The 23,915-nt window shown below is 50.4% G+C and overlaps 2 protein-coding genes across 4 annotated transcripts in view; one reads left to right on the forward strand and one right to left on the reverse strand.

Annotated features, from left to right (window-relative positions):
• The window catches only part of DNAJB13 (DnaJ heat shock protein family (Hsp40) member B13), a 41,720-nt gene extending 36,563 nt beyond the window's left edge, over positions 1-5,157 (forward strand). Inside the window, exons 5-8 of one of the 2 annotated variants that reach the window (XM_058446252.1) lie at positions 868-981; positions 3,045-3,158; positions 3,945-4,021; positions 4,671-5,155. In XM_058446252.1, the coding sequence (XP_058302235.1) occupies positions 868-981; positions 3,045-3,158; positions 3,945-4,021; positions 4,671-4,824 (459 nt within the window). In that variant the 3' untranslated portion in view covers positions 4,825-5,155. Of the gene's footprint in view, positions 1-867; positions 982-3,044; positions 3,159-3,944; positions 4,022-4,670 lie in introns of both variants that reach the window. The other variant, XM_032166917.3, reaches the window with a different exon arrangement.
• Positions 5,158-9,357: 4,200 nt separating this feature from the next.
• The window catches only part of UCP2 (uncoupling protein 2), a 19,878-nt gene continuing 5,320 nt past the window's right edge, over positions 9,358-23,915 (reverse strand). Inside the window, exons 1-8 of one of the 2 annotated variants that reach the window (XM_032166920.2) lie at positions 17,342-17,506; positions 16,128-16,284; positions 12,895-13,119; positions 12,528-12,738; positions 11,479-11,673; positions 11,297-11,398; positions 10,155-10,335; positions 9,358-9,783 (exon numbers count right to left, since the gene is read on the reverse strand). In XM_032166920.2, the coding sequence (XP_032022811.1) occupies positions 9,669-9,783; positions 10,155-10,335; positions 11,297-11,398; positions 11,479-11,673; positions 12,528-12,738; positions 12,895-13,020 (930 nt within the window). In that variant the 5' untranslated portion in view covers positions 13,021-13,119; positions 16,128-16,284; positions 17,342-17,506 and the 3' untranslated portion in view covers positions 9,358-9,668. Of the gene's footprint in view, positions 9,784-10,154; positions 10,336-11,296; positions 11,399-11,478; positions 11,674-12,527; positions 12,739-12,894; positions 13,120-16,127; positions 16,285-17,341; positions 17,507-23,915 lie in introns of those variants that run through there. The other variant, XM_058446909.1, reaches the window with a different exon arrangement.

The raw sequence follows: 23,915 nt of genomic DNA on the forward strand, positions 1-23,915 counted from the left end.
GGGACAGGCTCTTTCCCTTCCTTTCTTTCAGTTCAGCCCCATCCCCATGGGAACTGGAAAGGCTCTGAATGGGAGGAGTCTCCTCTGAATTCTTCCCTCTGGGCTTTACCAGACCATATTCCCAGAATTTCATCAGGGTGCATGCCTCGTGCATAAGAAAGAACAGTGGGCATGGAGGGTGGGCTGGGAGACAGTCCCCAAGGTGATGGGTTGAGGAAGACCCTCAGTGCCTCGTGTCTAGTCCTTGGCTTGGCCCTGTCCCATGGTCCAGCCCTGTGCCAGGCATAAGAGCAAACCCCCTCCACCTTTGCCCGGCAGAGGAGATGCCGATGTGGCCATGCTTTCCACAGATGGCACCCATCTGGACATGCGAGTGGGGAGTGGAAGGACCCCCAGTGGGGAATGCACTGGGAGAGGCTTAGATATGTTGACTTTCATTTCTCTCTTTGGGATTAAGAGACTTGCTGGAGGCTCAGGGCCGGGCCTCTGGGATTTGGAGAGAGGAATGGAGTACATTTTCACCATGTATCTGTTAGTGGCCAGGGCTGGAGCTGTGTGTTTGATCAACTAATGGTGACTGCTTGGCATCTCAGCCCCCAGCCCCAGTCTCATGGCATCCTCTGCCATCCTGGAATCATAAGTTCTTGGTTGTCATGACAACAGGATGGGAGTTGGAGTGGCTCAGGGCAGGCTGTCCCCATTGCTGGAGGCTCTTCCCATTGCCAGAGGATTGAGCCCAAGTACAAATCCCATAGAGCATCTTTCACGTGTGCAAAGGTCACCTGAGTGTTCATGAAAATCTGAGCAAATCTCGACTACTCATGGAAGTCCTAAGCAGACCTCCCCACACCTGATATGTTGCTGCAGGTGCTGAACGAGGATGGGTACTCCTCCACCATCAAGGACAAGATCCTGACCATTGATGTGAAGCCCGGTTGGAGGCAGGGCACACGCATCACCTTTGAGAAGGAAGGGGACCAGGTGAGGGGGGAAGAAGCTGACTCAGGTCAGTCACTGAGCTCAGGTGGTGGGAAGACTGAGGAGGAAAGGAAGGGAAAGGAGGCAATACTTTTTCCTGCCCCTGTGAGCCTTGGTCTGTAGAGAGCCCAGTCTGCAGAGTGGGTAAGATGGGATCCCTAATGTTCCTTCCAAGGAACAGAGCCTTAGCCTTACAATGCTTCTGTGAACAGGCAGCCCAGGGACTGTCCCCATTTTACAGAGTGGGAAATGGGGGCCCAGAGAAGAATGGGACTTGCCCAGGGCAAGAACATGAGAGCTGAAAGGAGATCCCAGTCTGAACTCCAGTGTTTTCCTGATTTTCTTCAATGCTTTTCAGAATAAAGCCCAACTACAGGAGCTACTCAGAAACCATTTAATCATAATAATTTTATTTATTTATTTTATTTTATTTTGAGATGGAGTCTCACTTTGTCGCCCAGGCTGGAGTGAGGTGGCACGATCTCAGCTCATTGAAGCCTCCACCTCCTGAATTCAAGCGATTATCCTGCACCAGCCTCCTGAGTAGCTGGGACTACAGGCACGCGCCACCATGCACAGCTAATTTTTTTTTTTTTTTTTTTGAGACAGTCTCGCTCTGTTACCCAGGCTGGAAGACAGTGGTGTGATCTCTCACTGCAAACTCCGCCTCCCGGGTTCAAGTTATTCTGCTGCCTCAGCTTCCCCAGTAGCTGGGATTACAGGCATGCACCACCATACCCAGCTAATTTTTGTATTTTTAGTAGAGACGGGGTTTCACCATGTTGGCCAGGCTGGTCTTGAACTCCTGACCTCAGGTGATCCACCTGTCTCAGCCTCCCAAAGTGCTGGGATTACAGGCGTGAGCCACCGCGCCTGGCCACCCAGCTAATTTTTGTATTTTTATAGAGATAGGGTTTCTCTGTGTTGGCCAGACTGGCCTCGAAATCCTGACCTCAGGTGATACGCCTGCCTCATCCTCCCGAAGTGCCTGGGATTACAGGTGTGAGCCACCATGCCTGGCCTAATAATTTTAAATTAAATACTATTTAAATAAAAACATAAATTTATCGTCCAAGGCGTGCTGAGTCCTTAAGTCCTGAGAAGAGGCATTCAGAGCCAGGAAAGACATTCCTTTGCCTGCACTTTTTGCCCCTTTCTCACCTATGAAACTTCTACCTCTGGTCTGGCCTGGTGGCTCACACTTATAGCCCCAGCACTTTGCGAGGCCAAGGCAGGAGAATCACTTGAGCTCAGAAGTTTGAGACCAGCCTGGGCAACATAGCGAGACTTTGTCTCTACTAAAAATAAAAAAGTTAGCTGGGAGTGGTAGTGTGTGCCTGTGGTCCCAGATACTCAGGAGACTGAGGCAGGAGGATCTTTTGAGCCGAGGAGGTCAAGGCTGCAGTGAAGTATGATCGTGCCACTGCACTTCAGCCTGGGCAACAGAGCGAGACTCTGTCTAAAGCAAAACAAAACAAACAAACAAAAAACAAATAAAACATCTACTTCGAAGAAACACGCTTCAAAACCCAGCTCCAGTGTTCCCTGCTCTGGGCAACCTCCTCTGAGCCCCAGCCTCTGGGCCTCCCTTTATCACGTCTTGAGCGTGCTGAGGATTCACCATTAGTGTTAGGGGCCAGTCTGATTCCTCTGTCCCCAGCGCCCAGAAGAGACCTCAGCAGAGTTTTGGTGACTTAATGAAGTTTGGGGCAGGGGTGTCATGCCTGGAGTTACTAGCAAGACAGAGACATAAGGGCAGTTGCCTGACGCCCAGCTCAGTGTTCCACCTGCCTTCCACCTGAGGAAGCCTCTCCGCCCCTCCAGCTGAGTGTGTCTATTTTGGGCATGCTCAGTACAGAAGTAATTCTGGGGGGATTCATCTGGGTAAGCTTCTCAGGCTTCTAATCCATCTGGGCTATGGAGGCTAAACTGAAAAGGCCCTTCCAGAAAACCTGCTCTCAATTCCCCATTGTACAGATGAAGACATGGAGACAAATAGAGGCAGGAACTTGGCCAAGGTCACATGGCCAACTAGTCCTTGTCACCCTTTGGCGTCCCCTACCCAGGGCCCCAACATCATCCCAGCAGACATCATTTTCATCGTAAAGGAGAAGCTACACCCTCGCTTCCGCAGGGAGAATGACAACCTCTTCTTCATGAACCCCCTCCCTCTGGGCAAGGTGAGTGGGCAAAGCGCAAGAGCAGTGGGGAGGAGATCAGAGTGAGCCCCGCCTGCCCCGGCCTAGACTTGGTCTCCCCTCCCACAACCACCTGCCATCAGTCACTAAGCCCTGTGGATTCCACCTTCCAAATCACCATCCACTTGGTCCCCTCTGCTCATCTGCACCACCTGGATCTGTACACCAGATCTGCGCAGCAGGCCCTCCTCCCCACTTCTCATCTCCTCCAGGCTCTTCTCCTTAGGGATCCTGCCACACACTCGTCAGACCCTGCCACACTCCTGTCTAAACATCTTTGTGCCACTGGAGGCCCTCTGCCATCTGCTCCCTGCTTACCCCTTCCCCTGCACTCCAGCCCCTTCGCCGCATAGCACCCTGCCTGTGTGGCGCATTGTCACACCTCCGTTCTCATTTCTGCTGGGCCCTCTCCATGGAATGCTGTCTATTCACCTGACCCTATAGAGTCCTCATCAATAGCTACCACCACTGCTACCACTTCTTGCCCCACTCCTGAATGGTTTAGGGGCCTCTCCTTGGCTCCCACAAATGCTTTTATCCTATCTCCATCATTACATTTATACAACATCCATCTTACCTTCCAGATCCATCCATCTTTCCTGCCAGGGCAGAAAATTGCCTGGATCATTCACCTATTAGTTCTTGAACAGCCTCATCTCCCTTGTGCCCAACTCACAGTCTGGCACTGGACAGGTTCCTAAGGTGCCTTCTAAATAGAAAGGCCATGGTGACCCTCTCAGCCCCACCTTTGGCCCTGACCCTCCCTAGGCTCTCACCTGCTGCACTGTGGAGGTGAAGACCCTAGATGACCGTCTGCTCAACATCCCCATCAATGACATCGTCCAGTGAGTCCATCTGCCTTGGGCCCCAGTAGCCAAGAGAAGGGCTAGCCTGGGATTTAGGTGGTAGTGTGACAGGTCTGCCCAGTAGAGTTGTACAGGCCGCCCCCAGCAGAAGGGTTCCCTGCTGAGGGGATAGAGAGGACCAAAACTGAACCCACACTCTGGCCAAGCTGCGGGCTGCAATCACCTGGCAAAAGGAACACATTTTTCTAATCCACACAAAGCCACTGCAGAGGCTAGAGGCCCCCATTGTTGGGCAACCCTGTAGCCTCCATCCCCCACAAACTTCTCATTAGAGTTCTGAATTGCATCCCCTAAGTCCTTTTCCAAGAAAGGCCCTCTGCCCGTGCGGAGGTTTGCCTGGCAGCCCAGCACCCCTGCCCTCACCCCAGGGTTTGCTCACCTTTACTTCCCCTTTCCCGTATCTTAAAGTTTCTGGAATCCTCCATCAGAGACTCAGTGTAAACAGGTTTTCAGGGAGTCAGCTGTTTGGAACAAGCCAATCTCCTTTCCTTTCCCAACCAGTTCTGGCTAAGAACCACTCCAGGTGAAGGCTGCAGTGACTGTCCCTTTCCTGGGGTTATGTGACAGGGACCTGCTGAGGTGCTGCTCTGGGATGCCCTCTAAGCTCCTTTCTTTCATCCTATTTCAGCCCCAAATACTTCAAGAAGGTGCCAGGTGAGGGGATGCCATTGCCGGAGGACCCCACTAAGAAAGGGGATCTCTTCATCTTTTTCGACATCCAGTTCCCCACCCGCCTCACACCCCAGAAGAAGCAGATGCTGCGCCAGGCATTGCTGACATGACTGTGGTGGGCTGGAGCAGGGGTGAGAGGAGGCTAGCCAGGCCTCACCCCACCCCTACCTGCCACAGCCTCAGGGTGTGCAGGGGAGCCTGCTGCACAGATATGATACCAGGGTGGGAGGGCGCAGGGCTTAAACTGACATAATAAAGATCTATTTCCTGTCCTCCAGCTACACCCACGAGAGTACATTGGAGAGGAGCTTCATATTAGCCCTTCTTGTGGGGTACAGGGAAGAAAGAGGCCCAAGGAGCTGAGTGCCTGAGTCCCTGTCCTGGCTTTGTGGGAAAGGGCAGGTAAGGGTTCAGATCCTCTGTGCTTCCACTTTGATAGAGTGGGGCAGAACTGTGTGGCCTCTGAGGGTGTCTAGCTCTCCTCTGGCTTTTCATGACAGAAGAGACAATCTCTGGAGCATGATATGGTCACGTTTGAGACAGGAAAACTAAAGCACAAAAGAAAACATTTGTTGCAGGTCACTCCAGCCTCAGTGGCAAAGCTGTCATCAGAACCTTGAAGGTGGCAGGGTGCAGTGGCTCACGCCTGGACTTTGGGAGGCTGAGGTGGGTGGGTCACTTGAGGTCAGGAGTTCGAGACCAGCATGGCCAACATAGTGAAACCTCGTCTCTACTAAATACAAAAATTAGCCAGGTGTGATGGTGGGCACCTGTAATCCCAGCTACTCCAAAGTTTGAGGCAGGAGAATTGCTTGAACCTGGGAGGCAGAGTTGCAGTGAGCTGAGATTGTGCCACTGCACTCCAGCCTGGGCAAAAGTGAAATTCCATCTCAAAGAAACCTAAAAAGGCCGGGTGTGGTGGTTCATGCTTGTAATCCCAGCACTTTGGGAGGCCGAGGTAGGTGGATCACCTGAGGTCAGGAGTTCAAGACTAGCCTGGCCAACATGGTGAAAACCTGTCTCTACTAAAAATACAAAAATTAGCTGGGCGTGGTGGCGAGGGCCTGTAATACCAGCTACTCGGGAGGCTGAGGCAGGGGAATCACTTGAATCTAGGAGGTGGAGGTTGCAGTGAGTCGAGATTGTGCCACTGCAACCCTAGCCTGGGTGACAGAGCAAGACTCTGTCTCAAAACAAAAAACCCCCCAAAAACCTTGAAGTTCACTTCCCACAGACTCGCCTTGCGTAGAGAAGCAGCATAAAGAACACATGTGCACTGGAAACAGCTTTGGTTCCACCTCTCTGGCCTCAATCCCCTGGTCTGTGACAGGGTCCTGGGCAGGGTGATCTGGGAGGCAGGAAACCTGAGTTCTGACCCCAGCCCTGCCACTTTCTCCTGGGACCAGTTACCACACCTGTCTTGTCAGTAAAGCAGAGCTCATAACCCCCCTCACAGGCATGTTTTGAGGACTGAGATCATTGATGTGAAAGTGCTTGGTGAACTCACTGCTTAGATCCAGGAAGCGGTAACAGCACTGCTGCCCCCAAGGCCTGGAGTTCCAGCGTCCAGGTCCAACTGGGCCTGCGTAGACCACACTTGCCTCCTCAAAGTCAACAAGTGTGTTATGCTCCCCTTCCATGCCAGGGAGGTTCCCTTCTAGAGTGTGAGCTTGGGTGAGGATAGATCCAGGCTTACGGGGAGTAGGTAGCCAATTCCATGGAATGCCTTCAGAGGTGCCAGAAAAGGCCCCATGTTCTCCAGATTACTTGGGACTCTACCACTCAAATCACATCAGCTTAAGGTTTTTTTTAAAAATGGGGGTTCAGTAGCACTTTCGTCATTAAAAAAATCACCATGGGCTGGGCATGGTGGCTCATGCTTGTAATCCCAGCACTTTCGGAGGCCGAGGCGGGTGGATCACAAGGTAAAGAGTTCAAAAGCAGCCCGGGCAACATGGTGAAACTTCGTCTCTACTAAAAATACAAAAATTAGCTGGGCATGGTGCCATGCATTTGTAATCCCAGGTACTTGGCAGGCTGAGGCAGGAGAATCACTTAAACGCAGGAGGCAGAGGTTGCAGTGAGCCAAGATCATGCCACTGCACTCCAGCCTGGGCGACAGAGGAGACTCCATCTTAAAAAAAAAAAAAAAAATCACCATGAAGTCAGCTGCCCAAAGACCTTGAGATGAAGACTCTGGGACCAGGGCTCCAAGAAGCATTTCAGCACAGTAGTTAAAAGCATGTGGGCTTTGGAGTCAGACACACCTGTTCTGGATCCCAGGTGTGCTACTAGCCCGCTGTGTGCCTTTGGGCAAATCACTTCACCTCTCTAAACCCGTTTCTTAAAGCTTACAGCCCCTACCTTGCAGGCCTTTCATGGAAACCAGATGGTGAGGCATGAAATACTCTGGGGGCAGGACTCAGGTGGAGTGGGATGGTGAGAGCTGCCCTGTTCTGAGAGCAAGCCCTGAACTGGAGTGCAGAGGCAGGGCTGTGAAATTCTTGAACTCTAGGTCTCCTGTAGGGCAGCAGGAAAGCCTACTCCTTATCATGAAGGAAGCCTGGGTCTCAGGCCTGAAAGTCCCTTAGGAGATTCCTATTACCTCAGTGATCTTCGGTGCTACCTTGAATTAGGCAAAGCAGGGCTTATCATAGGCCCACTTAATAGGCATTAAAGGGCTGGGAACCAAAGAGAAGTGATCTACCTGTGATCAGAATGAATGAGGCCCACTGGTATGTTTTCCAGTGGTTCCTACCGCTGTTCTCAGCTCATTGTCCCAAGGCCATGCCCAGAACCACAGTGAAGTTGAGTAGCCTCATGTCTACTAAGGCTGCTGAATGAACCAGCTGACTTGCTCATGCCCACCCGGCCTGTTTAGCTTTGACACACACCTACCAAACTGCCCCCCCCTTCTTCCCGTCCAGCGCAGAGCTAACAGCCTGCCTCGCAGGATTAGTGTGAGAAGGTACATAAAGCAGTGGCCAGGTCCTCCGTATATGCCACCCCCTGCAGCCTGGCTGGGCTGCCTGTCACCTTTACCCTGGTTTGCCGCCTTACGGCACTCAACCCTGTCCCTCCCGAGGACTATGGGGCCTCAGCTCAATTTGTCAAAAACTAAGAAGGAAGCTGAAGAATCCTGGGCCCTCGTTCCTTCTCCAAGAACCAGTCTAACACCCTGGCCCTCAACCCAAGCACTGAAGGGTCTAGCCTCCAGCTCTATTGGGCTAATGAGGAGGCGAAGAAGCAGTGGCTTCAGCTGCTTGAGGCTGAGGGAAGAGGGAGGGTGGTCGTGTTCTCAGGGCCTAGCTCCACAGCTGCCAAACAGGCTTCTCCAAGGACCCCAGCATTGGTCTCTGGGGGAGTCCACAAGGGGAAGGAGGACTGGGTGGACTTTCTGAAAGTAGTGGACTTTCTGGGTGTTCTTGCCTGCATCACCTGTGTCAGGCCTCAGTTTCTTCAGACACCTACAAACTGGGTCTGAGGGACATAATTCTAAGGGCCCAGCCCTACAGGAGATGCCTTGGGATTCTAGGACCTCACAGTCTCCACTCCTTGAAATTGTAGTAGCCCTGCCCACCTGCCTCTGAGGGCAGGTGATAAGAACAGGGACAGAGAAGCGGAGACCCCTGTGCAGCCAAAGCCCTGACTTTTCACGGCCTCCTTGGATCCCTAGCTGGGGCGGGGGCAGGTGGAGGGGGGTTGTGGTGGTGAGACTCCAAATGGAAAATATCCTGGCCAGGCACGGTGGCTCATGCCTGTAATCCCAGCACTTTAGGAGGCTGAGGTAGGTGGATCGCTTGAGGTCAGGAGTTTGAGACCAGCCTGGCCAGCATGGCAAAACCCCGTTTCTACTAAAAACACAAAAATTAGCCAGGTGTGATGGTGTACGCCTGTAATCCCAGCTACTTGGGAGGCTGAGGCAGGAGAATCGCCTGAACCTGGGAGAGGCTGCAGTGAGCCGAGACTGCACCACTGCACTCCAGCCTGGGTGACAGCAAGTGAGACTCTGTCTCAAAACAACAAAAAACACAAATGGAAAGTATCCTCAGGCAGAGACCGGATGTTTGCCCTGCAGCCTCCACCCACCCTCTGTGGAGTCAGGGCCTGCTCCACCCAGTTCAGTAACACTTCCTCTGTCGGTGTGGCTGTGGAGGGTGGAAGGAGCCTGACTTGTTCTCACAAGGTCTGGGACTTTGCGGGAGGTGGGTCTTCCTTCCATTTGTAAAATGGAGTAAAATAAAGTCGACAGCATCTAAGAGTCTCATGTTCCTCTGGAACTGCAGGAGATGCAGGGCACACAGGAGCACTCGTGCAGATAAACAGGCCTGCGGCCAGGATGGGGGGTTGGGATGGCAGGCACTAAAGTACCAGATTCTGAGTAGGAGCTCAAGTGGCCTGGCAAAGGAAGGGGAGGCACTGCTGTCTCTCAGGTGGCTCCTGCACTCCCCATGTTAGTACAGGGCCTGGGTCTGGAGAGAAATGGACCAGATGACCTAGACAGGCTTCAGATTGGATGCTGGAGGTGGAAGGTGGATCACACCCATTTTCAAAGTCAGGTGGTTCCTCCCCTGCCCACCAGGTACCTAAAAGGCCATTGGACCAAGGCCTCTGGTAACAGCTACAAGAGAGGGAGGAGACACCAAGGTTGAGCTTGCTTTATGGGTGACAAGTGGGCTAGGCTGGGCTGCGGGGGGCAGGACGAAGATTCTGGCTTTCCAAGGGACGGGAGGCTTGGGATCCTGGCTGGTACGAGGCCTCCCACACTGTCAAATGTCAACTCCACCAGCACTGAGAGACAATGAGTAGATGAGAATGTAGAGAGAGGGAAGGTGGTGGGTAAAGGAGCGGAAGGAAGAGGTGGGGAAGGAGGGAAGGGAAAGAAGGAAGAAAAGGAAAGCATGGCCCGGCTAGAGACAAAGCCAGAGGTGATCAGGTCAGCAGCAGGAGAGGCTCAGAAGGGAGCCTCTCGGGAAGTGCAGGCAGCCATGAGGGCCCGTTTCAGCTGCTCATAGGTGACGAACATCACCACGTTCCAGGAACCCAAGCGGAGAAAGGAGGGCATGAACCTAGAGGAGAAAAAACATAGGTCATGGAGGCACCTCCACCTCCCGCTTCCCTCACTGGGCCTGGTATTCAATCCAACCCAGTTGCTCTGTCCCAAAGGAGGCCAGGAGGACTCAATGAACTAAGCTCACAGCTGCTCCGATATAAGCATAAATTCCCTTTGAGTCTCCATTTAACACCTAATAAATAGTGATGGTAGCAATTCTGGGAGGAAGGAATTAAGGGGATAGGTGAATGCTGGTGAAATGCCAGGACCAGGATCAGAAATAGCCTGACACTTGGCTGCTACTCACTTCCAGGTGGTTCTCTCCTACCCACAATAGACATGCATAGCCAAGAGGCCTGAACTGGGTGGCGAGGACCAGAGGCTCACCCTTTGTAGAAGGCTCGGGGCCCCTCCTTCTGGAGCATGGTAAGGGCACAGTGGCCAGCGCTGCTGTACTGGCCCAGGGCAGAGTTCATGTATCTCGTCTTGACCACGTCTACAGGGGAGGCGATGACAGTGGTGCAGAAGCCTGCCCCAAAGGCGGAAGTGAAGTGGCAAGGGAGGTCATCTGCCAAGGAGGAGCAGGCAAGGCAGTCAAGATCTTCACCCATCATTCCAGAAGGAAGGAGAATTACTTAAGTAGCTAAGAGTTTTCATGATTTTAAAGAGACAGAGAGGCTGGGCACAATGGCTCATGCCTGTAATCCAGGACTTTTGGAGGCCGAGGTGGGTGGATCACTTGAGCCCAGGAGTTCAAGACCAGACTGGGCCACATGGCAAAAACCCTGTCTCTACAAAATACAAAAATTAGCCAGGCACAGTGTGCATGCCTGAGTCAGTCCCAGCTACTCAGGAGGCTGAGGTGTGAGGATTGCTTGAGTCAGGGAGGTCGAGGCTGCAATGAGCCATTAATCACCCCACTGCACTCCAGCCTGGGCAACAGAGCAAGACCCTGTCTCAAAAAAACAAACAAGAGGATGGGGCGTGGAGGCTCACACCTGTAATCCCAGCACATTGGGAGGCCAAGGTGGGCAGATCACTTGAGGCCAGGAGTTCAAGACCAGCCTGGCTAACATGGTGAAACTCCATCTCTACTAAAAATACAAAAATTAGCCAGTGTGCTGGTGCACACCTGTAATCCCAGCTACTCAGGAGGCTGAGGCACAAGAATCGCTTGAACCGGGGAGGAGAAGGTTGCAGTGAGCCGAGATTACACGGGTGACAGAGTGACTCTATCTCAAAAAAAGAAAAAACAAAAAAACAAAAACAAGAGACAGGGACTCCAGCTGAGACCTCTTCTGAGGACCTGAAAGAGTCATTTTGCCAATCTAGCCTCAGTTCCTCAATGTGCAAAGTGGGAGCTTCATCCCAGTTGGCTTCAATATGGCAAGTAAGAGATACAATCTTACTCTCCCTGCAAAGGGCAAATAGGATGAAAAGATGTGGTCTTCTGGTGTCAACTAGACCCCCGCACCTGCTCCTGGCATGGGGGAAGGGTGAGACCCAGCACCATCTACCTCATGACTCACCTGTCATGAGGTTGGCTTTCAGGAGGGCATCCTTGATGAGGTCATAGGTCACCAGCTCAGCACAGTTGACAATGGCATTACGAGCAACATTGGGAGAGGTCCCTGTAGGAGGAGGGAGATCCTGGGTGAGACCAGAGTATAGGGGAGGAGGAAAAGGGGAAGGGAAAACAACTGGTACACACCTTTCCAGAGGCCCCGGAACCCTTCCTCTCGGGCAATGGTCTTGTAGGCATTGACGGTGCTTTGGTATCTCCGACCACCTCCAGCCCGGGCCTGAGCTTGGAACCGGACCTTTACCACATCCGTGGGCTGGGCCACAGCCACAGCCAGGGCACCTGTGGTGCTGCCTGCTAGGAGGCGGCTCCCAATGCTGGCATCTGTGGGCGAGCCATGGGGTCAGTGGCCAGCGGCCAGCGGGCTTGCACTCGTTTTCTACCTCATCTCTCCTCACCAAAACCACCCTGTCACTGTCATCTCCTGCTTTTGGGAATAGAATCCAGAAGCTTTTGGCCTTCTACAAGCTCTTGCTGTAAGAACTCCTCACATCAAACAAAATATCCCTATGAATATCTACTCCCTGCTAGGGACATAGCAAGGGCTAAGACCAAAATGAAACTTGGTGCTTTCTTTCATAAAACATTTTCATTTCCCTGCTCAACAGCCTTGAGAAATCACAATCATTTCCATCTGACAAATGTGAAAACCAAGGCTCAGAGAGAAGTGGCTTTCTGAGGACTGGGATTCCTAAGACTTGGGATCTCAGGTCAGCTTTACTTCTTCCTGCCATGTGATCTTGGGAAAGACAACCTTTTGTTTGGGGCTCTGTTTCTTCATATGTAAAATGGAGGGTTGGCATGGCATACTAACGAGGTGAAAGGGAAGAATGCTGGCCTTGGAGACAAGTGTCCTGGCTCTCTACTGTGTGCCCTTGGCCAAGTCCCCCCTCTCCCCACTGCCTTCCCACCTCAGTCTCTTCTTCTATAACACTGGGATGATACTACCTACTCCCAAGGTGGTGTTGAAGACTGTGATGGGATGACGCCCTGCTTAGAGCCTGGTATAGCCCAGGTGCTCAGGAACTATGTGGAGGACCAGGGCCCCTTCCAGTTCTCTGTTCGCCTGATCTTCCTAGGGATTGTGGGGCCTAAAAAACTATACGACTGAATGAACTAAGATCAATCATCACTGAGAAAAAAGGGCCAAGGGGCCTACAGCCTTGCTCCATACTCACACTCAGAGCCCTTGGTGTAGAACTGTTTGACAGAATCATACAGGCCGATGCGGACGGAGGCAAAGCTCATTTGGCGCTGCAGGCCGGCAACCAGCCCATTGTAGAGGCTTCGGGGGCCCTCGGTACGCACCATGGTCAGAATGGTGCCCATCACACCGCGGTACTGGGCGCTGGCTGTAGCGCGCACTGGCCCCTGACTTTCTCCTTGGATCTGCAAGGCCAAGACAGGGTAGCTACAGGGATAAGCATGTTGCCCTTCCCACCTCCAGTCATCCCGATGCTCCAAACACTGGCCCTTGAGGGGTCTGTGTCTTTGGGGAGGGAACAGAGTAGACACCATCAAGACCCCCAGGCTTTATCCCCTCACCTGTAACCGGACTTTAGCAGTATCCAGAGGAAAGGTGATGAGATCTGCGATGCAGGCAGCTGTGCCAGCCCCAAGAAACTTCACAGTGGCAGTAGGGGGCACATCTGTGGCCTTGAACCCAACCATGATGCTGATTTCCTGCTAGCTCCCAGGAGATGGAGAAAAACTGGAGACGGGGGCACCTTTAATCAGCAACAAGATGAGATAGAGGAACTCTGCCGGAATCTAAGCCAAGAGGAGAAAAGCCCCATTAGCCACAATGTCCCCAGGCCCTCCCTGCTCACCATACCCAAACCCAGCTTCCCTAATAGCACCAAGTCCCTCAGCAAGACTCCCAAGTGGCCTCATGAGGGAAAAGAGATGTGAGCTCGAGAGGCACTCAGTTAGGTGCTGGTGAAGCAATTCCTGCGCAAGCAGTCAATACTTCATGAAGGGCTCCCTCCCTTTCACTGCAGGGAGAGTCTGGATCAGAGCTCTCCTAGCGCTGCCTCATAAGCAGCCACTGGACCAGCCCTTTGTCTGCTGGATGCAGAGCGTTCACTGATGATGCCCACATTCCTGCTTCTGTGGTTCATCTGGAGAGCTGACAGAAGAGGAGAAAAGTTTCACCCAGACTAAGACCTGACAGGCACAGACCCACAGGCTTATGTTCTGGATGTCTAAGCAGGAATGGTTTCCACAGGTCTGGAACTTGAGTCAAGAAGAAAAGGTACTAGATGACTAATTCAATCCCTTCCCAGACCGTCAGTCTAATTCTCTCCTCCAGTTCCCACACAGCTTAGGATCTCTAGAGTCATTGTTTGAGCAAGACTGCTTTGCTGGGCAGTGGTTCACTGAGATGCAGGAGATAATATCTACCCTAGAGGAAGCTTACTGTTGGGCACAGGGGGTGGATGGGCAGATGATTCAAGCTGCATTTGGGGCTTACAGGACATACTCTCAAAATGCAAAGGAGGGAACAACTAATGCCATTGGGAGAGAGGAAGAGTGGGTGATCAGAAAAGACTTCTTGGGCTGGGTGGGGTGGCTCACGCCTGTAAACCTAGCACTTTGGGAGGCTGAGGCGGGTGGATCACCTGAGGTCAGGAGTTTGAGACCAGCTTGGCCAACATGGCAAAGCCCCATCTCCACTAAAAATACAAAAATTAGCTGGGTGTGATGGCACACGCCTGTATTCTCAGCTACTTATGAAGCTGAGGCAGGAGAATCACTTGAACCCAGGAGGTGGAGGTTGCAGTAGCTGAGATCGTGCCACTACACTCCAGCCTAGGCGACAGAGCAAGACTCTGTTTAAAAAAAAAACAAAACAAACTAGCACTTTGGGAGGCAGAGGTGGGAGGACTGCTTGAACCCAGGAGTTCAAGACCAGCCAGGGCAACATAATGAGACCCTGTCTAAAAAATATAAATAAAAATAAATTAGCTGGACATGGTGGTGCATGCCTATAGTCCCAGCTACTTGGGACGATTGCTTGAGCCCAGGAGGTTAAGGCTGCAGTGAGCTGTGATTGTGCCACTGTGCTTCAGTCTGGGTGAGAGAGTGAGACCTTGTCTCAAAAAAAAACAAAAAACAAAACAAAACAAACAAACAAAACAAAACAAAAAAACCTAAGGACTTCTTAGATAAGGTAACATTTAGCTAGGTGATTTTGGGGGCTGAGAGTAAACTCTGGGGCATTAGACTCCTCCTGGCCTACCATGTGATGCAGAGAAAACTGCTCTCCTTTTTGTTTGGGCCAGTTTCCTTTCCTCCAATTTAGGGGATCCACACTAACACCACAAGACAGGCAGGGATGAGGGGTACAGGTCAGAGCTGTGAAGAGTGATAAGGTAAACCAAAAGCCCCATTTTGTTCTGAGTTGGAACCACACCCTCCTCCACTGCCCCAGGAGGAAGTGAGCCCAGCACCCTAGTGGGGGAGGGTGATCTGCTTCTTCTCCTGAGCTTATTTCTTTGACTTCATTGGAGCAGCTGCTTTGAGCCCCGCCTGACTGCCTTTGTTGCTGGGGCTCAGGTGAAAGGGCTGGCTGGTGAAGGGAGTCAGCTGTGAACACAGAGACCCATGGAAACAAACAGCTCACCCAGCTTCCTCTTGGGCTTCTCACTCCAGGTGGCTGGGGCAAGCAGGGAAATGAAGATACTCACCATAGCAACTACACGGGGACCTACAGAACAGGGCCTGACCTTACTCCTGTTTCCCTCCAGCGTGCCCACGAGGCTCAGTGAAGACTGGTGCTCAAATGACAGAGTGGGTTGATGAAGGTGCCCTCGGACTCCCCAGGTTCCCTGCTCTGACACCCCCTTCCCCCAGGAGGTGCTCCACAACCTTCCCCACCTCAACGCCCAGGGCACTGTATTAGCTCAATCCTCAGAGCAGCCCTGCAAGGTGGCTGCCCTTACTTCCATGTGAGATGAGTAAGAGCCACACTTACAGGCACCAAAGCTGGTGGTATTTGCTTTGCACTGCTGCCCAGCTCCTCAGTTCCTTCCTGCTGTTTTCTCAGCCCCAGGCACAGGCAGGGCCTTTCACAAGGAAAGTTCTCGAAGGCTGATTAAACAGTCCTGAGAAGGCTCGGGCAAATGGTATCCCTTCTCTGGGCATCAGAGATACGATGACATGAGTCTATCACATTCCTGACCTTGAGCTGGGTTGCAGGATGTTGTGAAGGCTAGAGAAGAATAAGACCCAGCTGCTGCCCAAAGACAAGTGCACAGAGGTTCAGCTGCCATATTCTGAATGTTGCCTTGGGCTTGCCAAGTCAGGTCCTTCAGAGGGTGGGTAAGGTGGCCCTACTAACAGCAATTAAAATGCAGGCCTAGAAATAGTTAATCCTATTTTACAGTCCCCAGCAAATAACTAGTTTCAGAGCCGGGCTGATTACCAATCTCGGTTTCAGGGATAGTCAAAAGCTAGCATCAATATGAAGTTAGAACAATAGGTTCCTGTCCTAGCTCTTCTGCTGGCTCCCAGGATGACCTGGGGCCAATCACTGTGCCACGTGGGCCTCAGTTTTCTCCTTTATAAAATGGGGACCAAGATCCTTGGCTTGTCCGAGTCAGCTGAAGGGCCAGAATGAGAGCGGGGAGGTGTGAGTGCTCTGTGAACTGGAAAGAGCCACTTCACTGTCGGGGGTGGGGATGGTAATTATTTTTGTTAATGCCCTGCTGACTCCTAACCCTAGACCACAGGGTTAGGAGGCAGCAAGAGACCTCTTCCTTGGACTGGACTCTTACCTGGCTTTGTAAGGTCTCACGGTGAGGCCTCCAAGATCAAGCTTCTCTAAAGGTGTCCCATTCTTCAAAGCTGCCAGTGGCTATCATGGCCTGATCCCCTTGGTTTTCCATAGAAAATGGGTGAGAGACGAAACACCTAATGGTCATACTATGTGTCCTGTGGGTGGGCAAAGGCAGAGAATTTAGAAAGGGCCACCTGCTCCAAGACACACAAGCCCACCCAGTCCATGCCTTGGAGGGGGATGGGGAACAGGGCCCAGGGACTGATTAAGTGCACACACTGGAAAGGTGAAAAGCAGGGTGGAAAATGAACCTAGGTACACTCCCCACCCCCACCCCACCTGCTTAATATCACAAATTGGCTCTTGTCCAGACTTCTGCTTTTGTAACACTCAGTACTCTAGATAAGCACCCCCTAGCACAGTCATCAGACTTTGGTGAGTGGGAGAGTTGTGAGGAGGTCACGATGGGACAGAGACTTTCCGGGAATTGGCTAGGGCCCAGGCCGGGCTGTGAGGAGGCTGGAAGGGCCTGGGAGCCGGCCCTGCAGAGGCCAGATCCAGCAGCTCAAAGCCCACTAGAAAAAGCCCCCAAGCCCTGGGAAAGGAGGTGCAGGAACACTGCCTGGAGCCGCCTGGTGAGGGAGAAGTCATTGTGGTCATCAGTGACGGTCCCCATCCAAGGCAGGGCTGGGCATCGTGGTGGAAAGGAGGGAGTGAAAAGGTGGAGGCTCAAACGACAGCCAACTGAACGGGAGAGGGAAAGAACAAAAGGGAGTAAGAAAAAGAGTGAGAGAAGAGAAATAAAGAACCAAGGACAGAAAGGATAACTACAGGCCGGGCGCGGTGGCTCATGCCTAAAATTTTAGGACTTTGTGAGGCCGAGGCGGGCGGATCGCTTGAAACCCCGTCTCTACAAAACACAAAAATTAGCTAGGCGTGGTGGCAGGCGCCTGTAATCCCAGCTACCCGGCAGGCGGATCGCTTGAACCTGGGAGGTGGAGGCTGCAGTGAGCCGAGATCGCGCCACTGCATTCCAGCCTGGGAGACACAGCGAGAGCCTGTCTCAAACAAACAAACAAAAACAAAAAATAAAACCGAAAGAAAGAAAAGACTATAAACTTGGGTGGGAGAGAAGGTAAACGGAAGAGCGCGCAGCGCACGCAGAACAAGTGTTGAGGGGCGCAGAGGGCGCAGGGCTGGGGCCAGGCTCACCGAGCCGCAGGGAGAACACGGGAGTGCGTGCGGCTGTGTCTGTCGGCTGGCTGAGGGCGCGTCGGGCGAGCAGGACGAGCGTGGACTGCAGATCCCAAGGCGCGCGCAGCGGGTCTTCGCAGTGTGGCTCGGCGCAGGCGGCGACGCAGCTTAAGCCTCGGGGGCGGGGCCTGCGGGGCGGGGCGGGGCCTGCCAGCTCCTACTTGGGTGAGGAGACGCTGGAGCCGCCGCCTTTCTGCTGGGACCGCCCCGCCTAGGGTTCTCTCCGTGACTTTCTCCACTCCCATTTCCCATCAACGCGTTTACTCCTTCGTTCCCCGAGATGGTCACTCCCTTGCCACTCTCCGCCTCTGCCTCACACTCTCTCAGGCCGCCAACCTCTTTGTGAGGATGGCAAGACTGACCGCCAGAAACGAGTCCTGTCCAGTCACACACCTCTTGCCTCCCAGCCAGGACGGTTTCTAACAGCGTCCAGCGGAGGCGGGTCTAACTGCACTTCCTCTTATGGGCCCAGTCCCCCACGCTGGGCAATCTACCCACCCTCCTGCGAGCGAGCGCGCGGCTGGCTCCTGCAGGGCGGGGCGGGGCCTCGCGACCGGCCTCGCTGTCGATTGGTTACAGCCGCCTCGTTGTCGGGGGAAGGAACCAATCAGAACTGCAGCAACAGGTGGCCCAGCAACCGACAAGGGCCATTGGGCTCGGCTGGGGTTCGCGCCTTCTCCCGCGGTGGAGCGGCCTGGCCCTTAGGGACCAGGGACACTAAAGGCCCCGGCGGGGCGGGAGCACCCAGCGTGAGCTCATGCTCCTATACACAGACGAGCAAACGGGCCGGCACCCCGCACGTGACCAGGCAGAGCCGGGCCCAGGCCAGCTGCCTGTCCAGCCCTGGGATGAGAAAAGGACTCAGGAGACGGACTGGGCCTGGTTCGCCTTTAATTGGCTGACCCGTCCTGTAGGGGTAACCCAACGGCCAACAATTAGGCCCTGTGGCCGGGACAAACACGTGCATTTGGGGAGTAGAAGAACGCTGGTATTAACCTCCATTTTACAAAGAGGAAACGGAGTCCCAAAGACGTTCAGTCATCTGCCTGATAATCACACAGTGGCGAGCCCTGACTTACACCTTGGTCAGGCCGGCGCAATATTTGTTTTCACCAGCAGAAGGGACTGCCATGGAACAGCTGATGGGACCAGAGCTGGGATGGGCCTGGATAATTATAGCGGAAAGAAAAACACGCCGAGCGCATGCATGGTCCTGGCAGAAGAAGCGTGGAAACAGAAGTCAAGGCAGATTATTTCTGTCATGAGGAGATCTTGCCATGTAGGAAAAAAGAAAGAGAGAGAGGAAAGAAAGAGAGAAAGAGAGAGGAAAGGAAGAGAGATGAAAGAAAGAGAAAGAAAGAAAAGAAAAAGATTTTTTGAAAAGATTTTTGTGGTACTGTGGGTCTCCCCTCCGCCAGGTTCTCTAGCTTTTGCGCTGAGCTCTGTCTGGCTGTGCATTCCGGAGAGGCTCGGCAAATTTGCCGTGAAATCGCTGACCAACAGCAGAACAGATGCAAAGGCCTGCAGACCAAAAATTGTCCCCCTGGCTGTCCAAACAGGGAAGAATCTGGATTCCAGAAACTATATACTTATTATCCTTGGCAAAAGAGACTGTTAAAAGTGTGGACACTGAAAAAGGGAAGTGGAGATCAACAGGACGCAGCATGAAGTCCTTAAGAAGTCCTCTTTGAAAAAGAAGATGTGTTTAGGGTTTAAACTATTTTTATTATTTATTTATTTAACTTATTTTTTGAGACAGGGTCTCTTTTTGTTGCCCAGGCTGGAATGCAGGTGGCTGGGTCGCAGCTCACTGCAGTCTTGACCTCCTGGGACAAGCAGTCCTACTTCTGCCTCCCTAGTAGCTGGGACCACAGGGATGAGCCGAACCACTAAGCCTGGCTAATTTATTTATTCTTTGTAGTGACAGGTCTCCCTATGTTGTCCAGGCTGTTCTTGAACTCCTGGCCTCAAGCAGTCCTCTGACCTCAGACTCTTACAGTACTGGAATTACAGGTGTGAGCCACTGTGCCTGGCCTCAAGAAATTTTCTTAAATTCTTTTAGGGTGGGGGCAGATCTGAGCAATCCTATAGACATACAAACGCTGCACCCTTGGATTTTTAGCAGCTTGCCCAAGTCATAAGATGTCCTGTGGACAAACTGGAGAATGTGTGGGTACAGATAATTATATTTTGAAAACTTGTAGCCGGATGAGGTGGCTCACGCCTGCAATCCCAGCACTTTGGGAGGCTGAGGCGGGCAGATCACCTGAGGTCAGGAGTTGGAAACCAGCCTGGCCAACATGGTGAAACCCTGTCTCTACTAAAAACACAAAAATTAGCTGGGAGTGGTGGTAGGTGCCTGTAGTCCCAGCTACTCGGGAGGCTGAGGCAGGAGAATTGCTTGAACCCGGGAGGCAGAGGTTGCAGTGAGCTGAGACTGCGACATTGCACTCCAGCCTGGGCAACAGAGCAAGACTCTGTCTCAAAAAAAAAAAAAAAGAAAGAAAAGAAAACTTGTTTCACATCTATTTCATTGAATTGTGTGTACACGCACACACACACACGTTTATTTGTAAATATTTTGTATGTGCCAGTAACCAAATTGACAGTTTCACATATTTTGTTGTATAATTTTAATATCATCCCAGGAAACAATCCACTGTGCTTACAGTTTTGGAACTTTTAAATCTTTAAATTCAAACTGTATTTGAAACACTGAAAATGAAAAAAGACACAAGAATGAAAGAGAAAACTGAAAACATTAGGTAATTAAAATCAACATGAGAAAAGCTTAAACATTTCCGTAGTCTCTGATAATTCCTGCTAAAAATATTGAGTAGATTGGCTATATTAACTTTCCTCCCCTCATCAAATAAGCATACAATTATCTGATTGCATTTTTAAAAAGAAGTCAAATTTTTGATGACCCTACATTTTAAAAATTGACATGAAACCGAATTTCTTTAAACCCACTTAGATGAGATGGGGCATGGTGGCTCACGCCTGTAATCCCAGCACTTTGGGAGCTTGAGACGGGTGGATCACTTGAGGCCAGGAGTTGAAGACCAGCCTGGCCAACATGGCAAAACCCTGTCTCTACAAAAAATACAAAAATTAGCTGGGCACGCCTGTAGTTCCAGCTACTTGGGAGGCTGACATGGAGGATCACCTGAGCCTGGGAGGTTCAGGCTGCAGTGAGCCATGATTGTGCCACTACACTCCAGCCTGGGTGACAGGGTGACCCTGTCTCAAAAAAATAAAAAATACCTGTAATCTCAGCACTTTGGGAGACAAAGGCACATGGATCATGAGGTCAAGAGATCGAGACCATCCTGGCCAACATGGTGAAACCCCATATCTACCAAAAATACAAACATTAGCTGGGTGTGATGGCACTTGCCTGTAGTCCCAGCTACTTGGGAGGCTGAAGCAGGAGAATCGCTTGAACCTGGGAGATGGAGGTTGCAGTGAGCTGAGATCATGCCACTGCACTCCAGCCTGGCGACGGAGCGAGACTCCGTCTCAAAATAAAATAAAATAATTTTAAAAAACCTCTTAGGAGATTAAATTGAATCATATATTTGTTAATTTCCATGTCCATTTTGATGTTTGTTCTTCTTCTTGGTTTTGGTTTTTAAAAAAAGGGTGGGGAAATGTTGACACAAAGCCAGATGGAATTACTTGACCATATTTGTCACGTAATTAACCATTGTAAATGAATTTTCCTTGGTAAGTAACACATCCTGGTTTTTTGTTTGTTTGTTTGTTTGTTTTTTGTTGTTGTTTTTTTTTTTTTGAGACGGAGTCTTGCTCTGTCGCCAGGCTGGAGTGCAGTGGCGCGATCTTGGCTCACTGCAACCTCCATCTCCCAGGTTCAAGCGATTCTCCTGCCTCAGTCTCCCGAGTAGCTGGGATTACAGGTATTCGCCAATATGCCCAGCTAATTTTTGTATTTTTAGTGGAGACGGGGTTTCACCATGTTGGCCAGGATGGTCTCTATCTCTTGACCCTGTGATCCACCTGCCTTGGCCTCCCAAAGTGATGAGATTACAGGTGTGAGCCACCGGGCCTGGCCCACATCCCGTATTTTAAAAGTTGAATTGAAAAACACCGAGTTAAAAGATGCATTTTTTCCCCATGAATTGTGCGGATGAAATAAAGCTAAATTCATAAAGCATGAACATAGCAGTAGTTCTCATTTTGCTCACAGTTCTAAAAATGCAAATTCTCCCCAACTTCTTAGAGTATGACAGGTCTTCAGCTGGCAATCTTTCCATGTTTACTTAAGAAGCTAGAATTGATCATATGGTTTTACAGTGCTTTCCCTAAAATCCGTGATTGTTATTAGATTCTGTTTTTCCTCTATTAACTCTCAAAGGAAATAAAACAGCAAATTACTCCCATATTTTGAGCTCTAAATTCAAGAACTACTAAATTCACTGCCAGCCATTACAAATATTCAGTTCTTTATTAAGGTACACATCATTACAGTAGGCTCAGAGTGCTAATACACGAATAATAACTATAGTTAGTAAAACAATGCAAATGAAGATGAGTTTAAAGAGCCCTGATCAATGAAGTACTTTTTAGTTGAAAAATTGTAGAAGGTATGTATTAAAAAGCACTAGTAATATATGATAATTCAATAACAATCATTGAAGGAATAAGTGAGTGAATCCAAGTAACTAGACATTATTTTGATATATTAGTTTTTTTTTTTTGTTTTTTCTTTTTTTAAAAAAAAATAAAGTTTTGCTGTGTCACCCAGCCTTGAGTGCAGTGGCAAGATCTCGGCTCACTGCAACCTCTGCCCCACAGGTTCAAGCGATTCCTGCCTCAGCCTTCCAAGTAGCTAGGATTACAGGCACACACACCACGCCGGGATAATTTTTTATATTTTTAGTAGAGATGGGGTTTCATCATGTTGGCAGGTTGATCTCGAACTCCTAGCCTCAATAGATCCACCCACCTCGGCCTCCCAAAGTGCTGGGATTATAGGTGCAAGCTACCACACTCCACCTAGTTTTCTTTCTTCTTCTTCTTCTTTTTTTTTTTTTTTCGAGACCGAGTTTCACTCTTGTTGCCCAGGCTGGAATGCAATGGCCTGATCTGGGCTCATTGCAACCTCTGCCTCCCAGGTTCAAGCGATTCTCCTGCCTCAGCCTCCTGAGCAGCTGGGATTACAGGTGCCTGCCACCACGCCCAGCTAATTTTTGTATTTTTAGTAGAGACAGGGTTTCACCATGTTGGCTGGGCTGGTCTTGAACTCCTGACCTCAGGTGATCCACCCGCCTTGGCCTCTCAAAGTGCTGGGATTACAGATGTGAGCCACCACGCCCGGCCCTAGTTTTCTTATATAGACAAATCTTTATAACATACTTTTAGTTTGTACCTTATGTAAGACAGAGTAGAAAACTAAATATTATATTTACCCCAAACACAGCACTGACAATGCCACAGGCAACCTGGTGAAAAATATTAAATCCTTTATATAGGCCACGGTATTGAACACATGCTTATATTAACACTCTTAAGGAAGACATTATTTATAGAAGTTAAGCCACACATAGTCTGTTTTGTTATTTTATTTTTAAGAGATAGGGTCCCACTAGGTTGCCGAGGCTAGAGTGCAGTGGTGTAATCATAGCTCACTGCAGCCTTGAACTCCTGGACTCAAGCAGTCCTCCCATCTTACCCTCCTGAGTAGCTGGAATTAAGGCACAAACCGTGCCTGTAGCTACTATGTATAGTGCCTGGCTACAACTAGTTTCATAAAGAAGAAAAAGTCAGCAAAATTATTTATGTAATAACATTCTCAAATTCTTTGTTTGCCAGATATCTTATTTGGTCACTTAGGATACAGTTTTAAACTAGTAAACAATTATACTATAGAAGAACTAAGTTAAATTATAACATGGCACAGACTTCCTAAGGAAGGTAACTCGAAAAATCTAAAAAGTGATACCAATTATTCTAATTAACATTTGAGATACTGAACGAATTAATGACCGAAGACAGCCTTTGAAATTATTCAATTATTTTTTAAAAGCACACCAGCATAATTTAAGATCTAGCTTGCCTAAGATTATGTCTTTTATTTTATTTTTACTTATTTATTTTTAGATAGGGTCCTGCTATATCACCCAGGCTGGAATGCAGTGGCACAATCAGAGATCAGAGTTCATTACAGTCTCAAACTCCTGAGTTCAAGTGATTCTTCCATCTCAGCCTCCAGAGCAGTTGAGACTACAGGCAGGCACCACCACACCCAGCTAATTTTAAAATTTTTTTGTAGACATAGAGTCTCGCTATGTAGTTCAGGCTGATCTCAAGCAATACTTCCCACCTCAGCCTCCCAAAGGGCTGAGATTACAGGCATGAGCCGCCACGCCTGTCCAGAATATGTCTCTATCATAGGTTTATCACTAGAATGTTTTGATCTGAAGACACAGTCTTAATGATTCTAAGTGTAATTCTAACCTAAAATCAAAATCCTTGGTTTGTAAACATCAAATTCAATTTTATATTAATT

The sequence above is a fragment of the Hylobates moloch genome, unplaced genomic scaffold (assembly GCF_009828535.3).
Source record: "Hylobates moloch isolate HMO894 unplaced genomic scaffold, HMol_V3 SCAFFOLD_11, whole genome shotgun sequence".
NCBI lineage: Eukaryota > Metazoa > Chordata > Mammalia > Primates > Hylobatidae > Hylobates > Hylobates moloch.